General features: G+C 36.5%; 1 protein-coding gene and 1 long non-coding RNA gene across 3 annotated transcripts; one reads left to right on the top strand and one right to left on the bottom strand.

The window, feature by feature from the left end:
* Positions 1 to 600: 600 nt before the first annotated feature.
* bsx (brain-specific homeobox) lies at positions 601 to 19,621 on the bottom strand. 2 transcript variants are annotated; one of them, XM_078006237.2, is made up of 4 exons: positions 19,486 to 19,621; positions 5,462 to 5,738; positions 4,623 to 4,810; positions 601 to 1,684 (listed from the first exon to the last, which is right to left on the bottom strand). In XM_078006237.2, exons 2-4 carry the CDS (start codon positions 5,721 to 5,723, stop codon positions 1,433 to 1,435), a joined length of 702 nt encoding a protein of 233 aa, XP_077862363.1. In that variant the 5' UTR covers positions 5,724 to 5,738; positions 19,486 to 19,621; the 3' UTR covers positions 601 to 1,432.
* LOC146746131 (uncharacterized) lies at positions 12,471 to 23,726 on the top strand. Its single transcript, XR_014929586.1, has 2 exons — positions 12,471 to 12,759; positions 23,569 to 23,726. It is a non-coding gene; the product is annotated as an uncharacterized LOC146746131 (long non-coding RNA).
* The last annotated feature ends 887 nt before the right edge of the window (positions 23,727 to 24,613 follow it).

The following is a 24,613-nucleotide window of genomic DNA, read 5'->3' as shown; positions in this document are numbered from 1 at the left end:
ATCGTATAATTACGAAAATGTTTGACTAGGAGCTAAACACAACCGTTTTTCAATTACTGACCTCTCATGTTCACTTCTTAATTACAACTAATAGAAATCAAAGTAATGCAATACAACTGTCCCTGGAGTGTATGTAATGAAACCCCCGTAATATACCTGGTCAAAATGAATGTATGCCAGTATCATTGCAAGGAACAATATCATAGTATGTACGTATAACGGTTATTATACAGTAATTACAGAAACCGTGTAATATCGTGATGTTTTATTGGAATTTCAATTTGGCGATAGTCGTCATACGGTGCGCTTTCTAATTGTGCGTAAAAAGCAATGTATACGTTGTATGGAGCCAATATCTATCACGATGCGTCGCGGCGACCATCGACCGTCTATCATGATGGAACTACGCCACTTAATGAATCTGGACAACTCGGCAATACCAATTGGGCTGGTCTGGGCAGAAGAGAAGTAGTTTGAAAATAACTGAGATATGGACAGCACGAAAATCCATTATAAAAGCCACATGTAAACATCAGTTTCCGTGGATGAGGGACATTAAGTTCTGTGACCGTCATTATCAACGGAGAGTCAACATCATGATGCCATGCAAATAAAATAATTTAATTTATTGTCGCAAAGAGCTGACTATTCACTGATAGTTATACAGAAAAAAAACAAGTCAAAGCTATCACAATAAAAGTATTGTATGTAATAACACGAATTATGTACAATATAAATCTCATTTACCTTACCCATTGCGATACACAACGGATGTGACGTAGTGACCGACATCAAACAATAAGTATGTGTGCTAATAAGATGGTGGCGTGTCATACATAATACTTTCGAAGAATTAATTGGACATTACCGGTAAATTTAAATAGATATAATTATGAAATTTGATGTGGTTCTTCAGCCTGAGAGAAAATCATTATCGCTTTCATTGTCAAGTTGTCACATTGTTTCACTGAAGAACAAAATCGCGTGACGTAGCCGTTTCCATGGAAACCTCAATGTCTTGATAGGAGCTTCAACATAGAGAAATATTAAAACAAAAGTCCATGTTATGGTGGATTGTTAATTAGCTTATTGCCTCGTAATGTTTCTTCTTCTCATTGCGTAATGCATTTCGTTTCCATTCTTTGTTAGGTACAAGAACAAGACAAAGTTGCTTTTCCAGCCGTGACACTCCAATACACTGTGTCACACCCGAATAAACATTTCAAAACATGTTTCTCATAAATACGCTGGGGTGTTTGTCTATACAAAACTCTGAGACGGACCCCAATATGGCAGACATTAAAAATTATAAAATATATTACTCTAAAAACATGATGTAGTTTACTTCTAAACTGAAATTGTCAATCAGGTAAAGATGTAAAATTTTTGTGTTATTTACAAGATTATATTAAATGTCATTTCATCTATCAAATCATGAGGACTGGTTTTCGAAATCAATGCGAATCACATCGACCGATGTTGATGACGTCATTAATGCATGCGCAAGGTCGTTCGATTTGTCTTCTCTGTCGATGACATCGCAGCTACTCACTGATGACGCGTCGTCGTCTTTATCCTCGTCCAAATTTTCGCTCATTTCTGTGTCCTCCTTTGTTTGGTTGCTAGTACTTTTCTTTTGTTGTTTTTTGTGTTTCATTCTTCGGTTTTGAAACCACGTCTTGACCTAAAAATAAATATAACATATTTTAGGTGAATTAATCATGCTTACCGGGACACAAACAAGCACAGCTCGTTAACTGCTTAGGTACCAGGCTACATGGTACCAGAGACATTCCAAAAATGATTTGAGTTTCACCGATAAAATCTACGGCAATGTTTCTCTGCACTAATGTTAACAACATAAAAGTGAAATTGAAACATTGATGCTAAACTTAGATTGCATTATTCAATTGGTATATAATTGCCATGATTAGATCCGTGTATCATGATAAGCCTCTTTGATCACGTGAGTTGTGGTGAATTGACGGGTGATTCCAAGTTGATACTGCATAAGGGCCCATGAATTGTCAAAGGAATATTTCTAAACTACCAACGTTTGAGTTTAGAAATGTCGGGGATGTTACTCTAGTTAGTTTCACAGACTTGTGATAACATTTCGGGTGGGTTTAGTTCGCTAGCGCTGATTGTGACATTGACAACATCACTGCCATCTAATTGTAAATTGCAACAAGCGGTGTCATGATTTTATCATGCATTTCATCAAAATCGCCTGTGTTGTTCGGCATTTCAGACAACGCGGACGGTCACTGACCGTTGAATTCGCCGTCGTTTTCGTTACCGTGTAGTATCAACACAATTCGAGGTGGTCGATCTTCGTTACATGCTTGGTAAAATCGCATTTCAGTTAAACTGTTACCATGAAAGACAATCGTGAATCAAGTTTCGTTCCTACATTTTCTCTCTCCCGAAAGTTAGTGTTAATTTTGAATGTGATGATGAATTGTTAATTATCTAAAAATAAATAATCGTTAATAGAATATCGAAACAGGTCGACAAAAATAGGTGGTGTATTTTGTTTCCATATCTACTTGAGAGGTTCCCTTATTTAAGCTCTCCTTGTCAAATACTTAAGGTATATGGTGTTCCGTGGCGATCATGTCAGCCTATCTGACACGGGAGAATACTAAGTCGATTTGGTTTTAACATTCTTGGCGACAGCTTATTTAAAGGTTCACGCTAAATTGTGATGCTGAGAGACTGGTTTTTGTAGAGAGGTCGACACGGCGGGTAGCGGCCCACGTTGTCTCAAAAACATCAGTTGTGAAATATGGCAAGGAATAGATTGGGACTTCGAAAATACTGCATCGTGCACGCTGTCTCGCATTTAACTGGGCGTAACGCTTTTTAAAAACACTAATTTACCTATATTGTTGACATAATTGTATTATATTCTTTTGTATAGAGCAGTAAAATTCATCGTCTTTCAAATTTATCGAATTCAATGTGTGTGTAGGATAATGCATTGAATCCGAGCCTTTTTTTGTATAATAAATTTAGAAAAACATCTTATCTATTGCGGTGGGACACATGGGGAAGTTAGCAGTCTTCGTAGAATACCTATTCTCCTTAAGTTCTATCTCATCTCAGAATCGTATTACAACGTATAGTCAGTAAAATGGTCACTTTAGCTGGCGATAAATGTATAAGGCTTTGTGGCCACGATAAATTGCGGCCACTAGGACACACATAGGATTACCCCGGGGGAAAATAAATGGAATCACTGTCCAGTCGCCCGGGTATGAGGATTAGCTGCATTTACTGGTTCTCCGATACAATTGGTGTAATTATTTTTTGTTGATGATAGTTCGATGGCCTCAATTCGCAATACATAAGCAAAATGAATGCTGTTCAGCCTGGTTGAGATATGATACACACACAATCTATGTACGCTTAGTATTTCAAGTTGCTTGGAACTGTTCTTGATGTTATTTTTTTTACCCGCAAGTACTACGAATTGGAATTACAGATGCATGAAACAGAATACAACGGAACATTTTTTAAAAAATGAAATCAAAACAGACAAAGAAACAATATTATATAGCGACCGTGACCAAGCAAGCTGTGTAGATATTTTTCTCCAAAAAGCAAGGTTAATTACGTCGTGAATCTGAATCCCGAGTTATGAACACACCATGACAACCGAAAAACAGTGTCACAAACTCTGCTACGATGTGTTGTACTTTTTGTTCTGTAACATGGGATATTTTCAATGTTGTGTATCACATTTAAATATACTCCGAATGTTATCATACACCGCCAGCTATATCATATTATTTCGTTTTCATAAGCGACGACTGTTCATACATAAAGTACAACTGTGGTCAGATTGAATCTAACATGATCTTTTCACCACTAACCAGACTGATGGCACAAATACGCCTTTTCTTAAAACTCTACACAAAGCGGCTTCGCGATTTAATAAAATACAGGTCGTGAAACTATTGTATTGCAAGTTTATTCTCCGTGGTAAAATAATTGCTCAGTCGTGATCTGAATGACTTTGGCCTACACTTACAAGCTCTCACGGTTTGTTGGACTTAATGATATTGAGGAAAATCTATAATTTGCACTTTTCATAGCTGGTCAAATGGAAATGTAATGTCGGCGCTGTGAACTAGAGTATTACAATGATTATCGTTCGATTATATTTTAATCGTGTTTTTTCGATGTTTTGCTCTCTGTCTGATATGAAATATTATGTTTCAAAATTGTGTTTGCAAAGTTATTTTTTTTTATTATTTCACAGAAAGTTATTCAAACTCTGATAAGGTCTGTGATGAATATGACCCGCTACTTTATTTCATAAGACATACAATACTTTATATTGTGGGTTATAATAGTAATCATAGCGTGTTCTATTATTATTTGATAAGCTAATATTGAGCAATCTGATACTTCATGGTGAGCAAGTGTAATTGTGCCGCTTATCTTGATAATGAAACCCGCCAGTTAGGAAAGAAGTTTACTGGTGGTTATTGGTGCTGTGCCGTTATATGGATATAGTTTAATATGATCTTGGTAACGCAAATACTGTTTAATGCATACAATTAACGTGAGCAGATCAAACAACTGCCAGTTGGTGCAATGTCAACTAGTCTTACCTGAGTTTCTGAGAGACTTAGCGAAGTGGCGAGCTCTACTCGCTCTGGCGTAGATAGGTATCTTTGAGCTTCGAATCTTTTTTCAAGACCGTTCAGTTGTTGATCGGAAAACACCGTCCTCGCTTTCCTTCTTCGGCAGTGCTTTCCTGGTGAATCAGTTTGGAAAAGGGGCGAGTAACTATATCCAGCTGAAAATAATAATAAACTAATATATAACAGACATAAAATAAACATTGAAAAATGTGCGAAAGTGAACGTACCACCAAGAGCTAAAAGTCTGATGTCTAGCGAAGCGATTACGAGAGGCCAAGGGGATAGTTGTTTTCATTGTTTGTGTTCGCTCGCTTTGAACGAATCTATAGAAAGCTGATGACATTGTTGACACTCTACTGGATCTTTAATCTCACTGTGGTACATACTATTCTATTAATACGAGCTAAAAGATTGTATAGCATTGAACTATCTCAGTCCGAAAACTAAAATGATCATATTGTTTCTGTCAAGAGTGGTGCAGTATTGGCACTCAGTTCGTGGGTGGGTAGTTAAAATGTCTTGGGCTCAGTTTGCGACACAAAAGATGACCAACCCGATTTCGCAAAGATCTCATGAATCCTTTCATTTCCTATTTCATTCATAAAACAGAATAAACATACTGCACGTGTTATTTTGGTTTGATGAACGAAATATGTTGTGTCACGGCATGTCCGGGGTTTACACTGTCGTCTTATTTAGCAAACTTTTACAAAGTCGCGTATTTTATACTCTGAAATGTATATGGTGGTTTCATTGAAATTGGAATTGAACTAATGAAAAGTTTAACAAATTAAAAAATAACTTACGAGGTGCCGGCAAAATATACGGGTGTTCCATGGTAGCTTTTGAGTAAGGATGTACTGGGTGCGTAGCCAGGAAAGCACCATGCGTTGCTGATGAATGTGACAACGAATACGGGAAACCATATTCTATTAACGGTGATCTGGCATGGGCTGTGAAAAAGTCTGGAAAGTGTTTTGGTGTGGCAGCTTTGCTAACAAGGATGTCGTCTATGAGAAACGATGTGGGACGGTGACTTGGAGCATCGAAGTTCATCATAGTATACATGAATTGACTCGGCACCTGCAAAAGCAAATATGACAAATCCACAGCACCACCGCAATATCAAATCGTTGTCAATATGTGTGTAGTTATTCAGTTGCATTGGCAGTAAACTAGTCGTAGTATCGTGTTGACGTGAGTTATTCCATACACTCTGTCACCTCCACTTCGCATAAATAGAGACTGACGATAGGAGCCAACATTTTCGTGTTTTTCATTCTAACTGTAACAGCGGCGGTATATGAGTGATAAGACAGGCTCATTACATATCTGCTATATGAATGTATCACTCCGCTAGTTGGCATTGGTGGTAATTCGTCTATTGGTAGAAGCGATGACCGGATTATAATAGAACGAATAAAGGTATTATTCCGCCTAATTAGGACGGATAAAGGATATTATTGCATTAATACACCACTATTGGCAATGAAATAAGAATCTGTTTTAATGAGAGCTTTCAATACGAGTCTAAACGACGAACTGTTTTACATGCACGATTTGAAAAGTTTTTAATACTCAATTATAGCAGCAAAACATTAAACTCACATACGAATTTAATATCGGACGTGAGTATACCAAGGCTTGTTTCAGCCTAATAACAACGGTGATAGCACTTTTATCATGATACTTTATTGTATTTTTTTGTTTATCAATAATTGAAACTGAAATAGAACTTATTTTTATTTTTAAATTCTTTATAAACCATTGGTCACTCAATATAAAAAACCTAAATTATATATATTTGTTATTAAAAGATTTGAGAATGTATCTCGAAAAGAGAAGTGGTGTCGCTCTTGAATGATGTTTTGCTTATTAAGTAAAAACTAATTCAAAACACTAAAACACTATCAGTAGTAATTTTCTCCTACGCTAAAATTGATTCGTATGAATTGACGGCGTGACTATAACATTTGCAATGAAAACATGGCGTATTAGAAAAAGGAATCCCCGCCAGTCTCATATAAGTAGGGGATCACGGCGCTATCGAGAAAATGCTCGTCTCCTTGGTCTACAAAACTGGGTAGATTACACCCTCTTTGCTTCTTATTCAAGCTGAGCCCGAGATACTTCTCCTCGCGGCTATTTTCCAATTTTACAGCAATTTTGCCAAATTGTGGCTGACAGTGTGCAAATACGGCTGCAAACATACGACGGCGTGTAATGAGCGCAGTGAGTGAAATGAGCAACGAGGTGCTTTTTTACGTAGAACCGATGCTTATGTATAACAGACCGATAATAACCGGGTGGCCCATTTCCATTAAGTCTTATAATGAGACAAAATTGGGGCTATCACAGTCTTTTCTAGAGGGTATTCAACGTATGTATGAACCTTCGTAATATTCTAACATTTGCCAATGACGCCTAAGTGTTCTATTAAAATTGGTGTGTTTGCAGCAATCATCCCTAGTACAAGGTATTTGGCAACAAAAATCACCCTCCATTAATTTAAATAGAGCTTAATTTAAGGCTTGAATTGGACGTATAATGCCAGGCAAACAATATAGCTCGTAATAGCCGTGTTTACTACATGTACCGAAATAACTTGGAAAACGCCGACTCGGCTAGAGGCAGTTATTTAACAATTTGTCACAAAGTAGCGATGGCAATTTTTACTTATAATACGAATTATTGGAACGCGAATCTTCAATGATTATATATCTAAATGTGACGTATGACTTTTCGTATCCATTTTGTAATATAATACATGTGATTTCCATATCCGATGTGTTGTTATTTTGCGTACCATGTTCACACAGCGCGCTGAACAGTCGCTTTGCCTGTCGGGAGCTCTCGCCAAGATGTGCGCAGCATAATTGATAGTAAAATAATGTTGGTTATTCTATAGACACCATTTTTCGAATCATCAAATAACGCTATTACAGTGGTCATTATTAGTATATATATTTGCACAATGTTCAATTCCTAAGGGAGAAGAGGCCACGATTCCTACAACCAATATTTTCACTTATTTGAAATATATACGGTTTTTTTAGTGTAAACTGTGGGTAAAAAAGCGTAAAATGCAAAAACAAAATAACTTATTACCCAAATTATCGATGGATTGTATGATTACTATACGAGTGTTTTAGTACGCGGTGCAGATCCCGTGAGAATCGCAACTCCATTATCACCGAATCACAACCGCTAACGCGGCGGCAAAAGTTGTATACAGCCAACCCAGTGGGCTAAAATGTTTGACGACATCTCATTTGTGCGATAACTTTTATTCTTTTATGTGAACTTACTCACTCGTTATAAATCAATCTTGTTCTATACAAGTATATTTCAAACTGCAAAATTTGAGTAACCGAATTGTAGAAAAAACTGCCCGATCATGCTAGCATACTTTGCGCAGTCTTGTTCTGTGTGTTTTGTTTCAAACCTAACGAAAGCGCATGCACGATTGTAAAAAAACGCTATCGCCTCGCATGTGTTCTATTCTGACACGTTTGAGTATTGTTTTGTTACTTTAACATGCAGATTAAAACACAATGGGCTTCAATTGACTTCTGAAAGACATCGCTGAGCTCAGAGTTAATACATTTAAGTCAGTATATACACTGGCCACACTGGCATTTAACAACGCAACGAAAATTCATGAAAGTCTTATCAGAGAGGTTGGTAGAGAGTATTACGTCAGCAGCAAAATTATGTCTCATGATTTCAATATCTGATTTTTTTTCCTCGCTTCAAAACTTCAAAACCAATTGTCTGTATCAGACATTATTTTTTATATACTACATGTATTTACCTCAACTTCGATTCACGACACATCGAAACTTCTTATCTGAGTGCGCGCACAAAACGCATAGTTCGATGAAACAAGATGTTAAATTGAAATCAAGTACTATGTGAGCCGAACATTGTCTGCCTTTCCTAATTTCTCATTTCTTACCAAATTGAATATCTTTAATTGAATTAAACGGAATGTCCTATACTATACTTAATTAGCGTTCCATTTACTTTCGATGGGACAAGTTAAGTGTATCCGTAAAGAGCTCCTCATATCCATTGTGTTGAGTAGAGAGACGCTTTTGATAAAATCACCAAGCACACACTGTCACATGCCATTTCCTCCTGCTAGACTACTAGTGGCATTACACGACGTCAATTGTCACTACTTTCTTCTCAGCGGCAAAATGGTCAAATAAAAGTGTTGTGAGCCGGTCTTTTACCTGATATCCGTCTCTAATGTGAAAGTGCTACTAGCAAGTTAAAGCATTAATTTGACGGAAAGTACTGATTTGTGCGCGTATTAGCTACGTTAAATAGGCCTGATTCCATTAACGTCGTCAACCCCCGAGACACCGCGCCACAGAAGGTTAACTCTACTTACATAATGGACGCGATTTGTCGTTTTTTGTTTCCATCCCGTATCTGCTTTTGTGAAGTTTCAAACCTAGTATCCACAGATATTTTTTGTGCTTATGTTCCCCGGATACTGACTTCATGTCCATGTCTGGTGGTTATTTTCATTTTTTATATTTTCGAAGTTACAATCATATTACCCTGCTTTTTCATCTTTATTCTTCAATTACTTGTAATGTATTGCGATGTTTACAATACTGCCAACATGGCGGGAATATCTGCACAGTGACGTAGTGTTGATAGAACATTTCCCAATAAAAACATTTTTTTTAAATAGACAATTAACAAAACAAAATATTTTAAAATAAGGTGAACGTTCTCAAATTGTTTTGTGGTCGCAGTTGCTAGTCCGGCCACTCCTACATATTTATGTCGATTCAATATGAAAGATTTAATAAATACAACACCTCTAAAATGTACACACACGCTCATGTTTAAGTTCTGCGATTTCATATCAAACCTAAGTAAAACATTTGATATTGCCAAATCTATTCACAAAATTCATTAAAAAAGTATCGTAATGTCATGTACACTCCGTACTTTATTCACATGTACGAACAAGTTCTAGATTGAAATTATGCTGAAAGCAAACGATGCGATAAATGGCCTCAGATCGAGGCTCGCTCCTGGAAATTTCATTTCCGGTGCAAAAGTGATTTTAAATGCGGTGGTACAGAAGAGACATGGAGTGGTCATCCCCGCGGCACTGTCTGTAATTACTGCTATTCTAACCACTTTATGACTTCGACTAGTATCGGTACATGTAAACACCGTGTATGCAGCCTATAGCACACCTTCATTAACAGTCGGTAATTCCATCCCATGAACTACCCAATTGGATTCACTTACACGTAAGTAGCGGGCACGGTAGTCAATAAGCACGCTAAGATCTAGCCATGTATATCTCGCCTACTTAAATACACAGAGGGATTTACAACTGGAGTAGAGTCCTATCCACCGTTCTGTATTGTAAATTGATACAGTTGTAATAATATGTTCATTTGGTGATATTTGTTTGAATAACTAAATAGGCTATGTGTTACATAATAAATATCATCGAATAGAATTACTGGGGTAATCGGAAAATAAAATCAAAATTTTTCTGGAAATCATCTCAGAAACTGATGGAAATGAACCTCTAATTTTTGTAACAAGTAGATATATCAGAGATCAGAAATCGGTCTCGTTTGATATATCCATATTAAAGGAGCACTTCCAGTTAATCCTAATCTCACAACAAATTTACTTTCTGGATTAAAATTACAATGGATAACAAAAGATAGACTAACTTTGTAAATAAAATAAACAATAGTGTCCAATGATTTTTTTGGTGCAATCCCTGGGCTTGGAAGGTTCCTATTTAAGTCTTGTTTTGACTAAATTTTTTATCATTTAGTACCCTGGAAATCCGAGTCGACTAGAAGCATTTGGCAGCCACGTTCGACACTGGCGTGTAGCTGTATGCATTCGAAATCTGATGAGAAATACCAATACCCAAAATATATCCCCGGACAATGCGTGAAAAGAATATGTTTCATTGCCACTCATCAGTGCATTGGATGAGTTCAATTATGAATACTATCGAGAATTGTTGACTCTAATGTATGTACGCACCGATGATTCCAATAATATCCCAAGCATAGACATTTTTTCCATTTACTAAAACAATCAAAATCACATAATTGAAATAGTAGCACTTAATCTAAAAACAAAACGTTTTGTGTAGTATTTTCATTGTGAAATGATTCTGGATGAACGCCGGGTTCTCTGATGCGACCGACAAAACGTATGTCGTTGTTATATCCACATGATCAGTTTGGCAGCGTCTGTCGACTGTGTTCGGGTAATGATGCAGACAATTTGGAAATAGACACTCATGTTCGTGACAAAGCCACGTCACTGCTTGTTTTGTCTGAGATCATTTTAGTTCTGTAAAACTACATTGGTCGTTTTGCCAGCTTATATCGTAGTAGTACCAGGCTCGTCTTTGAAAATACTCGGCATGCACAAACAATGAGACACATGAATGCGTCAGGGCGGCGATGTAAATTAGTTAGTATATTGCATTATAGTTGGCTTTTTCCGTATATGTGCACTGGTTGGCACGGTGGCAATTGAACACATGGCCATAACTGTGATAGTCCATCTATGTATTATAATTGTTTAGTTACGGGGTAAGTTCAACACTATAACCAATCACTGACGAGACAGAACATAATTACTGTGACATAATCTGTTGAGTAAACGGACGGGACATTCAAGATTTCACAAATATAATTATTCACACAGAAAAAAATGAATATTTCGGATTGTATGGAGACAAAATAGCTTATGGTAACACGCATGGAAACGGAACCAAATAAACACGATAGATGTCGCGAAGTGGCGAAAATGAAATAAATTGAACCGATGATCTGCTCGGAATTGGCCGCATTCGTTTGTACATTATTACTCAATATAGTAACATGGACTGAATACCAATTCTCTCACTACAGACAGAGGGCGCACGTCTATGCAAATGTGTAGGCTGTATACGAATTTGTTCAACAATGAATTTCCAATGAAAAATCATTTTGGGTTAAATATCTTGTTAACTCTTTGAAAACGCCATAATTTTTCCGCCATTATTTTGGTCCAACCTTTTGCGCATTTTATGTGTTTTTGAATAATTTCTTCGTTATTTTTTTATCAAAAGAACACAATTTACCAATGCCATTGTCTTGATGATAATTTGTTCGAAATATAGAAAATAATATGTGGATTCATTTTACGAATGCTGACTTAGGTGTGCAAAGAATTGAACATTCCCTCCACTGAGTTTACGAAAATATCACGATGTACGTATTACTACAAGTAAATTAGTCTGTATTCAGTAACGAGTTACGTAAGTTACGGTAACTTACTTAAAAATAAGCGCTCAACTATTTACACCTTGTCGTATTGCTCGTATTTCACGCGTAAATCGTGTGTAGTGGCTATTATCGTGATGAAGTTGTACGGCGTGCAACAGTTAAAAAGGTCCTAGAGCAATCGAAAAAGTGATTACAGTGTAGTCTGACTTACTGAATAATTTGGCCAAATTAAAATTTCAAAATTTAATTTTACTGAGTAGATATAACATATCTTATCTATACTATAAACACAACTGCTCCCAAACTATTTACTTGTGAATTGCCTATTCATTTGTAAATTACTTGAAGTGACCGCCATTTTGGTGACGTCAAACTTGGGACTATTTTCTTATAGTAAAATCTTAAAAACAGACATTTTAAAACGTGAAATTCACGATTTAAATTTACGGTTACCTAGTAACACAATGACACATTATTGTTTTTGAAATTCGTTTATTGTGTCATGAAAAAACGAATACTTTCGTTCAGTGGGTGTGTTCGCGCCTTGCCGCCATTGACCCAACGTCTCATTTTTTCAGAAAACGAAATCTACCGAGAGTAATCGACCTTCTGGAAATATGCTACTGTAAATTCTAAAAGACAATATTATGGAAACATAGACATGTTAAAAATTATTATTACGACGGTATTTGTTTCTAGGGTATCAAGCAATTCAACTTTTGTCGCAGATTCAAGTTCGGTTTGAACGGGAAGCATGCCGCCTATAATGTCTGCACGTGTATGTAGATCAAACAGTTGAAAAGTAACTTGGACATGGAACGGTAAGTAAACGCCGTTTCCAATGAATGTTTTCCATATGTTCAAGATAAGTGTCTGGACACACTATTGTCACAACCCGAACTGACCTTGACATGTCTGGAACAGAAAAAAAGTGTTATTTTCAAACTTCGACGAATCAATCTCTGGTAGGTCAATACCAACAAATCGACCCAGTCTCTCCCGTCGTGGTCCTGTTACAGACGTTGTCCCGTTAAAACGATAAACTGACGTGGTTTACTGCTAAGAAGGCAACAATTATAATATTATAATCGTTTAACGATTTGACACAATGCTATCAAATATATCGATATTACACTTATCGGGTACATCGTGTAAACATGATCGAGTTCGGCGATACCATGCACATTTGAAATAACAGTCATGTAAATTTTACGCTATTTTTTCACCACACGTGTTTACGATCTCTATAGAGTACATTAATATAAAGCACAGATACCTAGGCATATCCCATTAAATATTTGAACTATAGAGCATTTATTAAACCTTATCATTATTTTCTATTTTGTTACACATTTCTAACGTGTGTCTGCTGGTCGATTCGTCAAACACTGGGTTTTTTCGTTGACTTAACTTTCTGATCAGCTTTAACGCACATACCTTCTTGTGTGAAACTGTAATTACAATTTACCGCCGACCAAAAAGTATGTCTACCTACCGCATAGTTTTAGTGTGTATATTAGTATCACCGAGTAGTTATTGAATACAGAATAGAGATAATTGTAATAGTTTTTAAATTACAAAGTGATATTTAGTTGACACGCCCACACAGTATGGAGGAATTCCGATACATACAAAATACCGATACTAGGAACAAAGATTCGTGTTCCTATAGCTCAACATTAACGTAGGAATATTTCGAGATATTATTGTTGTAATAATTTTCAGATAACGTTCACCGACTGCGAGACGTCGTTTAAATTGACCATCTGTCTGACCTCTCACTGCCGCCATCTTGTTAACATGTATTTCCATTTTACCTGATATACATATGCCAACGACGCTACAGCGTTCATGATTATGTGAATTATTGTGTTATTTTTTAAATATTCAAGCCTCCTGGTACATATTCCACCTCGATTGAGTAAATAATATCGCAGTATTTGCGTAAATTCGATGAATTGACACGACGACGCTGTGGCTGGCCTTCGAGTGGGTCGACTTGTTGTTTTGAATGCAATAATATCGACTGGCCCTTATAAATAGCCTGGATGGTTTGTATGAAATTAGTCAACTGTACTTTAGAGGCAACGGTATTTTAATTAATATCGTGTATTGTTAAAACACAAATACATTCATGGCGTCTGTGTAGTTGTTTTGTGTAACTATCTTAACTAGACTGGTACTTGAATGTGTCTGTAATCGACCTCAGACTAGTAATACAAGTCTGAGAATCGACCAACGACAATTATACTATGGATAGTATTAATTATTTTGATTTCGAAAATGCTGAAATGATTTTCTTGTTAGATGTTTCCGGTGTGATATAGACCCGGGGTACAGATTTAATATCTAAGATATTTTACTATTTATTATTAAATGTAAATATAATGTAATCATTACAAACATGGTAGAAACAACACAGCATAGTCAGTGTATTAAAAGTACATGAAATGTAACACGTGCCGTTTATGTATACCTGGTTTCAGAATAATAAATAATCAACAACTTAATTTACGTGACGTTGCCAAGTTTTTACTGTATCTTTGACATACACAGACATTAATATAATTCTCAGTGTAATGTACTTTGGGTTGCTGGCACTAAAGTAAAAAATGAATAGAAAACTATATATAGATGTCGATATGCTTGAATACACACTCTACTCCAATAAAAATGAATTGAAATAACGATTCATATCAACAAATGAAATAGAGCACGGTCAATGTCATTAAGGACATGTTCATGTATTAGTAGGAATTGGATTTTGTTAACGATTGCTATTCGGTGTGATGGCAAAATACAGGTATAATACTATCAGTAACTATTATAGTTTCGCCTTTTCTCGTTGGGAGTCTGTCTACATGCTAATTTGTGCATTCTGTTGATAATGTTAAAAATATAAATGAAAGAGGGTCGTTCTACATGTATTACTAAATTGAGGATATTTAACCTTTGAATGTCAAATTCAACTTTCCCAAAATCCTTTCACTTACATTTTACTATTTTTTCTAAAAAGTGTATCAAGGTCTGTAGTATATGTTAAATTATGTTCATTTGGTTTGAAAATTAACATAGAAATTATGGAAAAGTACAGAATAATGTACAAGATTTTGTTCCAAAATTCTGGAGGAAAATATAGGAAGTTCAAGGAAATAATGTTTGATCTATAAGATTTAAAGTCAACATGGGGGCAATTTAATATTTACTGCCTGTATTATATGCGCTTTATGGATTTACAGTTTTTGTTCTGTTGAAATCTAAATCCTGAAAGTCGACTCGGACTTGCTTCAAATGAAATCAATGAAAGATCACACAGGCCTTCGTATGAATTCTGTTTATATGTAGCAAGGATGATAAGAAGAACACGGTATAAAAACACAGTGTAATTTCAAATAAGAGTACATGTATTTTGTGAGAGGCTGAGGTCAACCACAAACAGTTTATACTTTATCGCTAGAAAGGTCAATCAGAAAGAATAGGTTACTCATGGAATCGGTGAATGCTTCAGTGTTCGTATGAATAGGGACAATGCGACGTATCACTCCCCTACAAAGGAGCGGTATTGCTTTCAAGGACATGCCGGTCATCCCCCGCTATTGTGAACGACTTGGCCCTAGGATGCGGTTTGTTTAGATCGATTGTAATTACCACGAGGTGCCAGACTGATTAAGAAGATTAAGGTCTACATTCGGGGTATATTAAGATGAGCACTGTGAATAACGTATGTGTCATATTGAATGATGTGTTGTTGTCTCCGCGCTGGAAGACCCCAATGTCTGCCGAAATTCTCGCCATCAAAGTCCGATTCTCCGCTTGTCAAATAAAAAAAAACTAAAGCGATAAAAAGAAAAACATTCAAGTAGCATGTGGAGCTCAGGATAACAACAATCTTCGAAAGCTTTTATGAGTTAAACTGTATGGGACACACGAATAAAAATTGATATGTGTCCATTTCTAGAACAATTTGTGGTAAAACGCGCCACGGGTAGCCCTTCACTTTTCTCGATCTTAATTTTGAGTTTGTGGTCAGTGGTTTAACTCATTAAATATATCTGATGACAGTCAATACTGGTTCACTACACACTGGTGAAGTCTACTGAAGGCAAACACTTGAGATAATACGAACAACGTCATAAATAATCTCTTTTCAAATCAAATTCCCTGTTGTCCAGATTCGTCTCTGTAAACATGGAATAATGAATTTCATGGAAACGGTTTTAATTTCACTGCAATGTCTCCGGCATTTTTCTCTCCTAAGTGATGTCGTTCAGTACACTCTTTAGCTGAGATTCTTATCTTGAACAGTGCCATAGCAATGTTTGTTACACTAAATTAACAAGTACTGTAACCACTTTGTTTACCGAGAAAAACTGTGTGGCCAATTACAAGTCTGTTGATAGTGAAGTTATTTTAGGTCGATTTCTGGAGGCTATGACAAATGCGTCTCTTTGTCACAGACACCATAATGGAAATTTGAGAGGGATGGAAATTACGAGTTAAATATACTGGAATACACCCACAGGCTACACAGGGATTAAATTATAATTCATGTAAAATTTCGTGTCACGTGCACAGGGTTGGCGGGAAATCACGACTGTATTTGATTGGCCAGCATGATCGTTTAGCATCATCCTGGGTAACAAGTTTACGCCCACTATAAAATATAACTAGTGGTTATTATTTATTGTAGTATCGCCCCGGGTTATGAATTATGCATGCATAACGTTACAATACGGTTGATGTCAGACATACGTCACTGATATAACTGTGCTTAATTTTATGTTGTAGTAATAAAATGCTTATTACTACGAGAGTCATAACTGTATATTCATCGGTGTACAGTCTATACAAGTAGACCCTAGTCTGTTGTTTAAACAACCACGTATTTTACTTTCTCAAGGCAATGTGGAGAGCTTTATGTATTTTTGACCATGTTTAAGTAATTTTGTTCGATATTACAGCTTAATAAAAACATTATGGTATAATGTTTTCATTTGTTCATGAAATAAAAACCTTTGTTCGTCAGAAAATGTAGCGGTATTCGTTCAATGAAAAAAAAACGGAAACTGAATAACTCATAATAATGCATACGAGTTATCTTAACGTACCGGTAACTGTAAACTTGAGTTTTTGTCATTCCGCCGAACGAATACCACCACGTTCATAGTCAAAACATTATTTTCATTTTATCATAAATCATACTGCAATGTCAAGATATAATATCAAACATAATTAATAAACATGAGAAAAAAATGGCAAATGTACACACGTTGCCGCTTTGCTATATTTAGAAAAAAATGGTAAGATGTTCGTTGAGCACGCGTGGTGTTTCGTTTACTGTTTAATTCTGCATTGCATAATAACCATAGTCGTTAGTGAAAATTTAGGTTTTGGTGTGTATACATTTATTGTACTGGGTGACAATGACCTATTGGTTGTATTAATTAATTAATGAATGAATTCTTTTCTACCTGTGCTGAGGGTTAATATAGTTAATTTTGCAACAAAAATCATAGTCCGTGTTAACCCTATCCCAGTTAATAATTGTAATGCAAAGTAAGAGCATGAATGGTAGTGGTACACGAGTTCTCAACAGCATATTTTAAAAAAAATCAATAACGTATGTTTTTGTAAACGGGTCCGGGTTGAATAAACATGACCGTCGGATATAATTCATTCCAGGTTTATTTGAGATGAAACAAACTTCGCTGTGTCTGTTGAAATAGCTGAACTGTACAATACTAGAGTAGAATGCGATGTTGATTTGATGTTGACGTTATTACATTACTAGTTAATCAACGGCAACGCTGGTTACTAAATCACCGTGACTACAGTACATACAATACATTGTGACTGTTTATGATAAAGTGTTTCTGACATTACGATAAATCAACGACCGCATCATAGTTACAAATACGCCGCCACTGTCATGTTGGAAAGCGGCGTATACCGTGGTTCAGTTTCACAGTATAATACTATGTAATATTTCGTTTTCGACTGTGTCAATATTCCCGGCAAATCAACACAGATTGTGGTACGCCCCTGTGGTAATGTAATTACTTTCACTTTAGTATCGTGAATACATCCGTTTCACTAAGACGTTCAAATTATTAAAAACCGGGCATATTGCGGAGGCTGTGGCACGGAACATATAACTATGAAGTCAACTGATAACGAAATGACGATTTTTCCGCTAACTTAGTAGTGAATTATAATTCTTAAAATTAATAAAGTAGTAAAAAGTATAACCACTGTTGAGGAATACAAAAGAAGATGGGAGTCTAAACTAGACAGGCCAGTCGATAGCCACGGTGTGGTCGGTATTGTCGGGAGGCGGGCACGAGGTGCAAAAGTCCCAACGTCAGAAACCATTTAGTTTCACTGGGAATGTGCGAACCGTTAAGATTACATAATTGCACGAGACTCAGACATTCAATTTACAAGTGATAGACTTCTTAATTAACAAGACGTGACGTGTATTGGCTAGAATGTATGTAAATTAGTAACTATACTGTGTATCCCGGTGTATCTCGTATTGTACACTGTAAGCGGCCTGGGTACTATTATTACACACAGTATACTTCATTTGGCTCCGGAGATCGTATTTAACCTTTTTAGAATTGATATTAAACGGAACAAACAGTTAACAAGATCACATTCATGTCCGACAATGATTTGGGTTTTGTTGTAATTATTGATACACCGGAAATACACAAGAATCAATAAGAATAATTATCATTATCAATTTTTTGGGTTTGTATATTTAAATTAACTGTCACTTTCCATGGTTATATTCGAATATTCCATGGGTGGTATTTTGTGCGCATTTGGTTCTCAGAAGAAGGCACTAATCATAGAGTAATTACGTATTTTACAGTACCAATATGTCGGCGTTGCCTGTGCGCGTCCTACAGGATTACCAATATGTCGGCGTTGCTTGTGCGCGTCCTGCACGATTACCAATATGTCTACATTGCCTGTGCGCGTCCTACAGGATTACAGTCGAGTTACAATCATTACTTGTTCCTGTACGCAAGCAGACACATGTGTGTATGCATATGACTGGGAAATGTGTATTTCATTGAAATATTTCGATTAAACAACCTATATATAATAAATGTATTCTAATTAAGCGAGATATTTACTTTGAACGCGGCGGTTGCAATTCTGACAACGTCCCAAAGGATTACTAAATTTTCACCAATTTCAAGTTGGAAATGGGCTAGGACATCGGAGCTTATAACAATGACGAACTATTTACTCGTTTAATCGAAATAACATGATAAATTATTATTATTACGATAGATAAGTAAACAAGAACAATTTAAATATAAATTAAAAATCTCAATATACATGTTTTAATATCCATAATAAATAGACAATATTATGTCAAAATATTATCATCGCAACTAAACCGGTCATGTGGGACGAATTCTGATTACTTCCCTGTCCAAAAAATCGGACTAGACATTGGCAGGCATTATGGCACGATAATTACGAGACGGTGTCTGTAAGCTTACAACATATAATTTAAAAAAAAAACTTACCCGTAACTAGTGACGACATCGGCGATCGCGTCACATCGAATCGGAAATATTGCGTAAATCCATAAAATAGTTCAAATTATCCATTTGTTGACAGTTCCACAAGAGCGCTCCACGGCAAATGTGTCTCTCTTGGTTGTATGTCACTTATTGGTGTCGTGGACGTGACAAAACACGACAGTTGTAGTGTCGTTTTGCATGGAATTTAGACACTGTGTTGGTTTTCTTGTATGTTATACCGGTACCGGGGGTTGTCGACAAAAGAGACCTAACACACTCCTGTTGAGTCGTCTGACACTTAAAACAATAGAGTCTGGAACGTATGCACATCGACTGTCGTGGAGTTTATTGTTAAACTGAGGTCAAACCGCTGTCTATAGGGAACGCCAAGGATACGGGGAGACTTTGGTATCGTTATGTTATACCACAGTCCGTCCGTGTGGAGGGAATTTGATTATATATGGATGTTTAACTGGGCAGTTAGATTCGCCGTTTATTGCAATTTCTTCCAAAATGCGATCAGAATGTACGTGAGCTATACACACATGGGTATATTCTAAGGTGCAAGCACGAACACGGACATGCTGAGAGCCCGTCGAAGTCATCTGTGCGTCTCTTCAGTAAAAATCCGCAACATGCAATTAAAATGACAATATAAATTCCTATATCGTTGGTGGGAAAAAAACACAAATTCTGATAGATAGAAGCGTGTTTAGGTTTGGACGCTATGTGTGTCGCGGTGGGGATCAATTTACGTGCAGATGACAGATGTCTGGGACGTAAGTCACTGTGATGTAGAAAGTTACGTATACCGGACTGACTCAATCTTTCCACAATTAACTCGTAATAAGTCGGAAACATCCCACGATGGACTTTGAAATTGTCGAGCTTTGCCTGGGCATACCAAATTTGTAAAAAATAATGTTTGTATTATATAATTTCGTTAACATGATTTTCAACACTACAACGCAGGGCTGCGGTACGTGTTATGTAACCAACAGAGAGGACACACTCTGCATAAAATGCAGACAATGAACCAGAGTAAGCGTATAGCGTGTATTATTCCAGAAAGGGGATTAGCAGAGGATTTATAAAGAAGTGTGAAATCCCCCTATTGATTCGTCTGACACCTAGAACAATATGGCGTGGCGGTAGCTGGCAGTGGTCTGAAGTTACGTTAGACGATGCTCACAGCTGTACAAAATGTACACGCACCGGCACTTCATGGACGTACGTAATTTGCACGTAACTTGCTAAAAGAAAACTTTCACTTTTACAGTCATGTTAACATGTAGAATTTATAATATAATATCGATTGCATAGTTGCAGGAAGAATAAAAAAACTAAAATATAGAAATAATCTTAATATAAATAACTCGAATATAAATAAACAAATAAATAAATAAAAGATTTGTATATAATTCAATTTACATGCGTATACGGCAATAGCTGGCCTCCGCACATATTTAAAGAATAATATACTGTTCAACGTCAGTGCAGTAATTGTAATAATAATTGTCCAAGTATAACATGGTGCAAACATAAGACATTATTATTAGTTGTTAGTGCAAACGTATGTTAAAATTTCGAACATGGACGTGCTTGAGTTGAATGGGGAGACGAAGGCAACAGTCGCAAATCTCAACCAATTTCTTTTAGTTGACTAAACTATAAGTGACTGGGATATGTCACATAAGCGCACTTCTACACAGTTCCAACTAACATTTCAAGTTCACTTATATGTACATTAGGAAGAATATATGCACATTGCAAAGATCGTCAGGGATGATACTAACAAATCAATTCAGCAGTTATCACGTGACTTGTGTCCGGTTTAGCGGAAATGGCTACTACCTGTTTAGCTGGTAGTCCTTACGATTTCCTCGACGGTAACAAATATGCATTTATTTATTTTGTTTATTTTTTTATTATTAATATATAAATTTTGTCATTTTTAAAGACATTCCATGCTGATGCAGTATACTACTTGTAAAATATTGTGTAATATCGTACAACTGGTCCGTAATTGATTCACGATATGTGGGTACAAGCTCAGACCAAGACTAATATATCACTGGTCTGCAATTAATTACCTGTATGCCGGCATTTAATTAAGACTCCAATACCCCCCCCCCCATATGAAGACACAATGACTTACTGATAACAAACTCACATTATACCGGCCCAGTTCGGTCAATTACTGGTCCACACGTGTACCCCATATCGAACCACAGTACTACCGTTATACAATTGATTCACCGTATGTCGACACACAGCAGACTATTACTGGTCTATAATGAAGACACTCAATGTCGAACCAGTGTCAGTACTGATCAAAAATTGATTCAATCTTGCTGGTAGCATAATGATGACACACACAATGTCGGATCAGTGTCACTTATTCATATTGAAAACACTCATATTAGTCAAGTTTAATATTGACAATGCAGGACTAAAAGTTAACTTAGCCTATCACATCTCTTGATGTATGTATCCTCGGGGGCGGACATCCGGGCATTTTCACCGCCTGGCAACCCGCGGCGGTGAAAACAAAGGCCCAAAACTCGCAGAAAACGGTACTTTGGGATGATTGTTGAGACTCCTCTGAACAGTGTAATAAGATTAGCCCTACGTGTGTAACATATATAAATTTGGTTGTTCGGGATTACTTCAAAGTTGAGTTTGTGTTGTTTTCTCGAATTTTCACCGGCTCGACCGGCGTTCCACAGCAGCGCGCACAGAACCCATAGAAATGCATGTACAGTGGTGCGCGTCGTAGCAACGTGGAACGTCTGTGACGTAGCTCCGCCCCCGAGGATACGGAAATACTAGTATTTTCAACTTTGTTTATCATTTTCATATAACAATCTTTTCATATGTTAACATTGTTGTCTATGGAGTTTCAATTAGTGGTATGAGCCCTGAATAGTTCATCGTGGATGCACGCCCTCACAGACCAGTGTAGGACCAGTACATAGTGGAGGTACAATACTGATCATTTTATGTCAGTCCAAAATAGTTAAAACAAAATGGTTAACCATTGAGGTACGCAACGCCAGTCTCGTGTAGCACTGGACCATGCTGTAAGTACCCCAAGTAGGTCTAGTACAAGTCCCTGGTGGAGACACTCATGACACTTCAGTGTAGTATTGGCCGACCGTAAAATCACCAACTGTTAGTCTTGTGCAGCACTGGTCAGTATAGTGGCGACACTCTACGTCAGTTCAGCTTGGTACTGTTCCATAAACGAGAGACTCCATGTATCTCCAACGTGAATCTCATATGTATTTAAGGGTTAGTTATGACAGTCCAGGAAGACGACAGTTGTCCATATTTAGAACTGTTAGCCTCATTTGTATGGGAAGAGATGTTTGTAGTTTTATGTTGCTTTTCGCCATGCTCTCATGCAAATTGAAAACTTGAAAACAGTCTCTAAATATGTTTTCCAACCCAGTGCAAACAAGTTCTGACTTTTTATTTTTATTTATCTCCAGACTCAATTCTTGGTATAAGTTGTCATACAAAAAAATATGCTTAGAAAAGTAATTGGTTTCATTCAAGAAAAACATGTTTTTGTTCACTTTGACGTCATTCACAAAAAAACGACTTTTATTATCATTACCGATATTTAAAAAAAAAACGACCGATTAACCTGTATATTCTCAATTCAAATTCTACATATACTACTCATTTTAATATTATTCAGTGGCGTATTACATGTAATCAACAAAATTACTGTGATTTTTTCGATATTAGATAAGAAAACTTTAGCTAAAATGACGAAAAGTGAAATTAATTTAAACAGTTGGTGTTAGATGCTATTAGCAAAAACATACATAAATTGAATAAATATAATAAACACGTGATTGCTCAATATTTTCAAACCGTTCTCCCATACATATTTCAGTGTGTCATTTATTGTACTGAACGTAATCCTAAACGCTACACCATTCTTATCCGTGGATTATTATCAATATCAATTCATGGATTACACTGTTAAGTTAAATTCATTCACATCTTAATCGTCTTTATAAACCCTACGTTGTCATGGTAAATTTATATTTTGTTCTTTTAAATTTATTTCAGAATCTCTCCATGGTTACCGCTATAGAATCTGATAGAATAAGTATGCGGCGGCACAGGCTGGTGGTCTCCGTGCCGTTACTTGCAAAGGACATTAAGCGGCTCTTTTTAAATAAGAACCCATCACCAATTAAAAATCAGAAGAGTCTTAGAAACATAAATTAACGTGTTGTGTTATGCATTCATGATAACTGTCCATCCCGCTTATCTAAGAAACAGATGTCCCTCTTCAGTGTCGCATCCGTCCAGTATGAATGCAGACATTGTAACACGCAGTACAATTTACTTATGGGACATATGTACTATACACAAACCACAATATGTCCAATCGCCCGATGTAATATAATCATTTATGTGTGAATTTGAATCGTTAACGAGGAAACAAACAGATTGGAAATAATACCACGCCTTATACCTAGTAACTAGGTCACGTCATGGCAACGCGCATGACGTTGCGCCGTTTTTTAGTCCGGTCATCGTTTAAAATCATCATCGGTACAAATCGGAGTGGGCGAATCAAATTGCAATCACATTCATCAATTCATTATCGGTTAAGTGGTACTAAGTGTTTCCATAGCAACAGTTGATATGAAGGCACCTGTGAGCTGACATCAAAGTCTGGTCCGCTGCACCAGTATTAGAGCTAAATGAAGTCGACGAAATATGGTCATTCCAGATGTTTCCTGTATAAAATAGATCTATAACACACGAAATTATTTTTTTACAAAACGGATTCATTCACAAATTAAATCGTTGTATTTTACATGAGTTCACATCTCGATACCTTTTTCTCTGTCAAAATAACAAGAAATCTCACTTTTAGAGAGAGGAGATAATGCAACACAGGTAACTACTCCAGCCATTTTATAAACAAAATTATACGACATTTGTTGAAAATAATGTAGTAACTCCATTGCTTTATCCGTTGACAGTGGTGTCTCCCGCCTAAATAATTAGATCCAGTGGTTTCAATGATTGAACACAACTCAATTAAGAATCATCTTTCAAATAAATAAATGTATGTATCGGCTCACTGCCTGAAGAATTC

The sequence above is a fragment of the Saccoglossus kowalevskii genome, chromosome 5, assembly GCF_978046115.1.
Source record: "Saccoglossus kowalevskii chromosome 5, keSacKowa6.1, whole genome shotgun sequence".
Classification (NCBI taxonomy): domain Eukaryota; kingdom Metazoa; phylum Hemichordata; class Enteropneusta; family Harrimaniidae; genus Saccoglossus; species Saccoglossus kowalevskii.
This window is presented reverse-complemented; position numbering and strand designations above follow the sequence as displayed.

Coding starts and splice junctions, on each gene's coding strand:
- bsx (XM_078006237.2), bottom strand. CDS start 5,723: ATGTATACTATGATGAACTTCGATGCTCCAAGTCACCGTCCCACATCG. Junction 4,811..5,461: donor GTATATTTTGCCGGCACCTC/GTAAGTTATTTT, acceptor TATTATTTTCAG/CTGGATATAGTTACTCGCCC. Junction 1,685..4,622: donor TAAGTCTCTCAGAAACTCAG/GTAAGACTAGTT, acceptor ATTTATTTTTAG/GTCAAGACGTGGTTTCAAAA.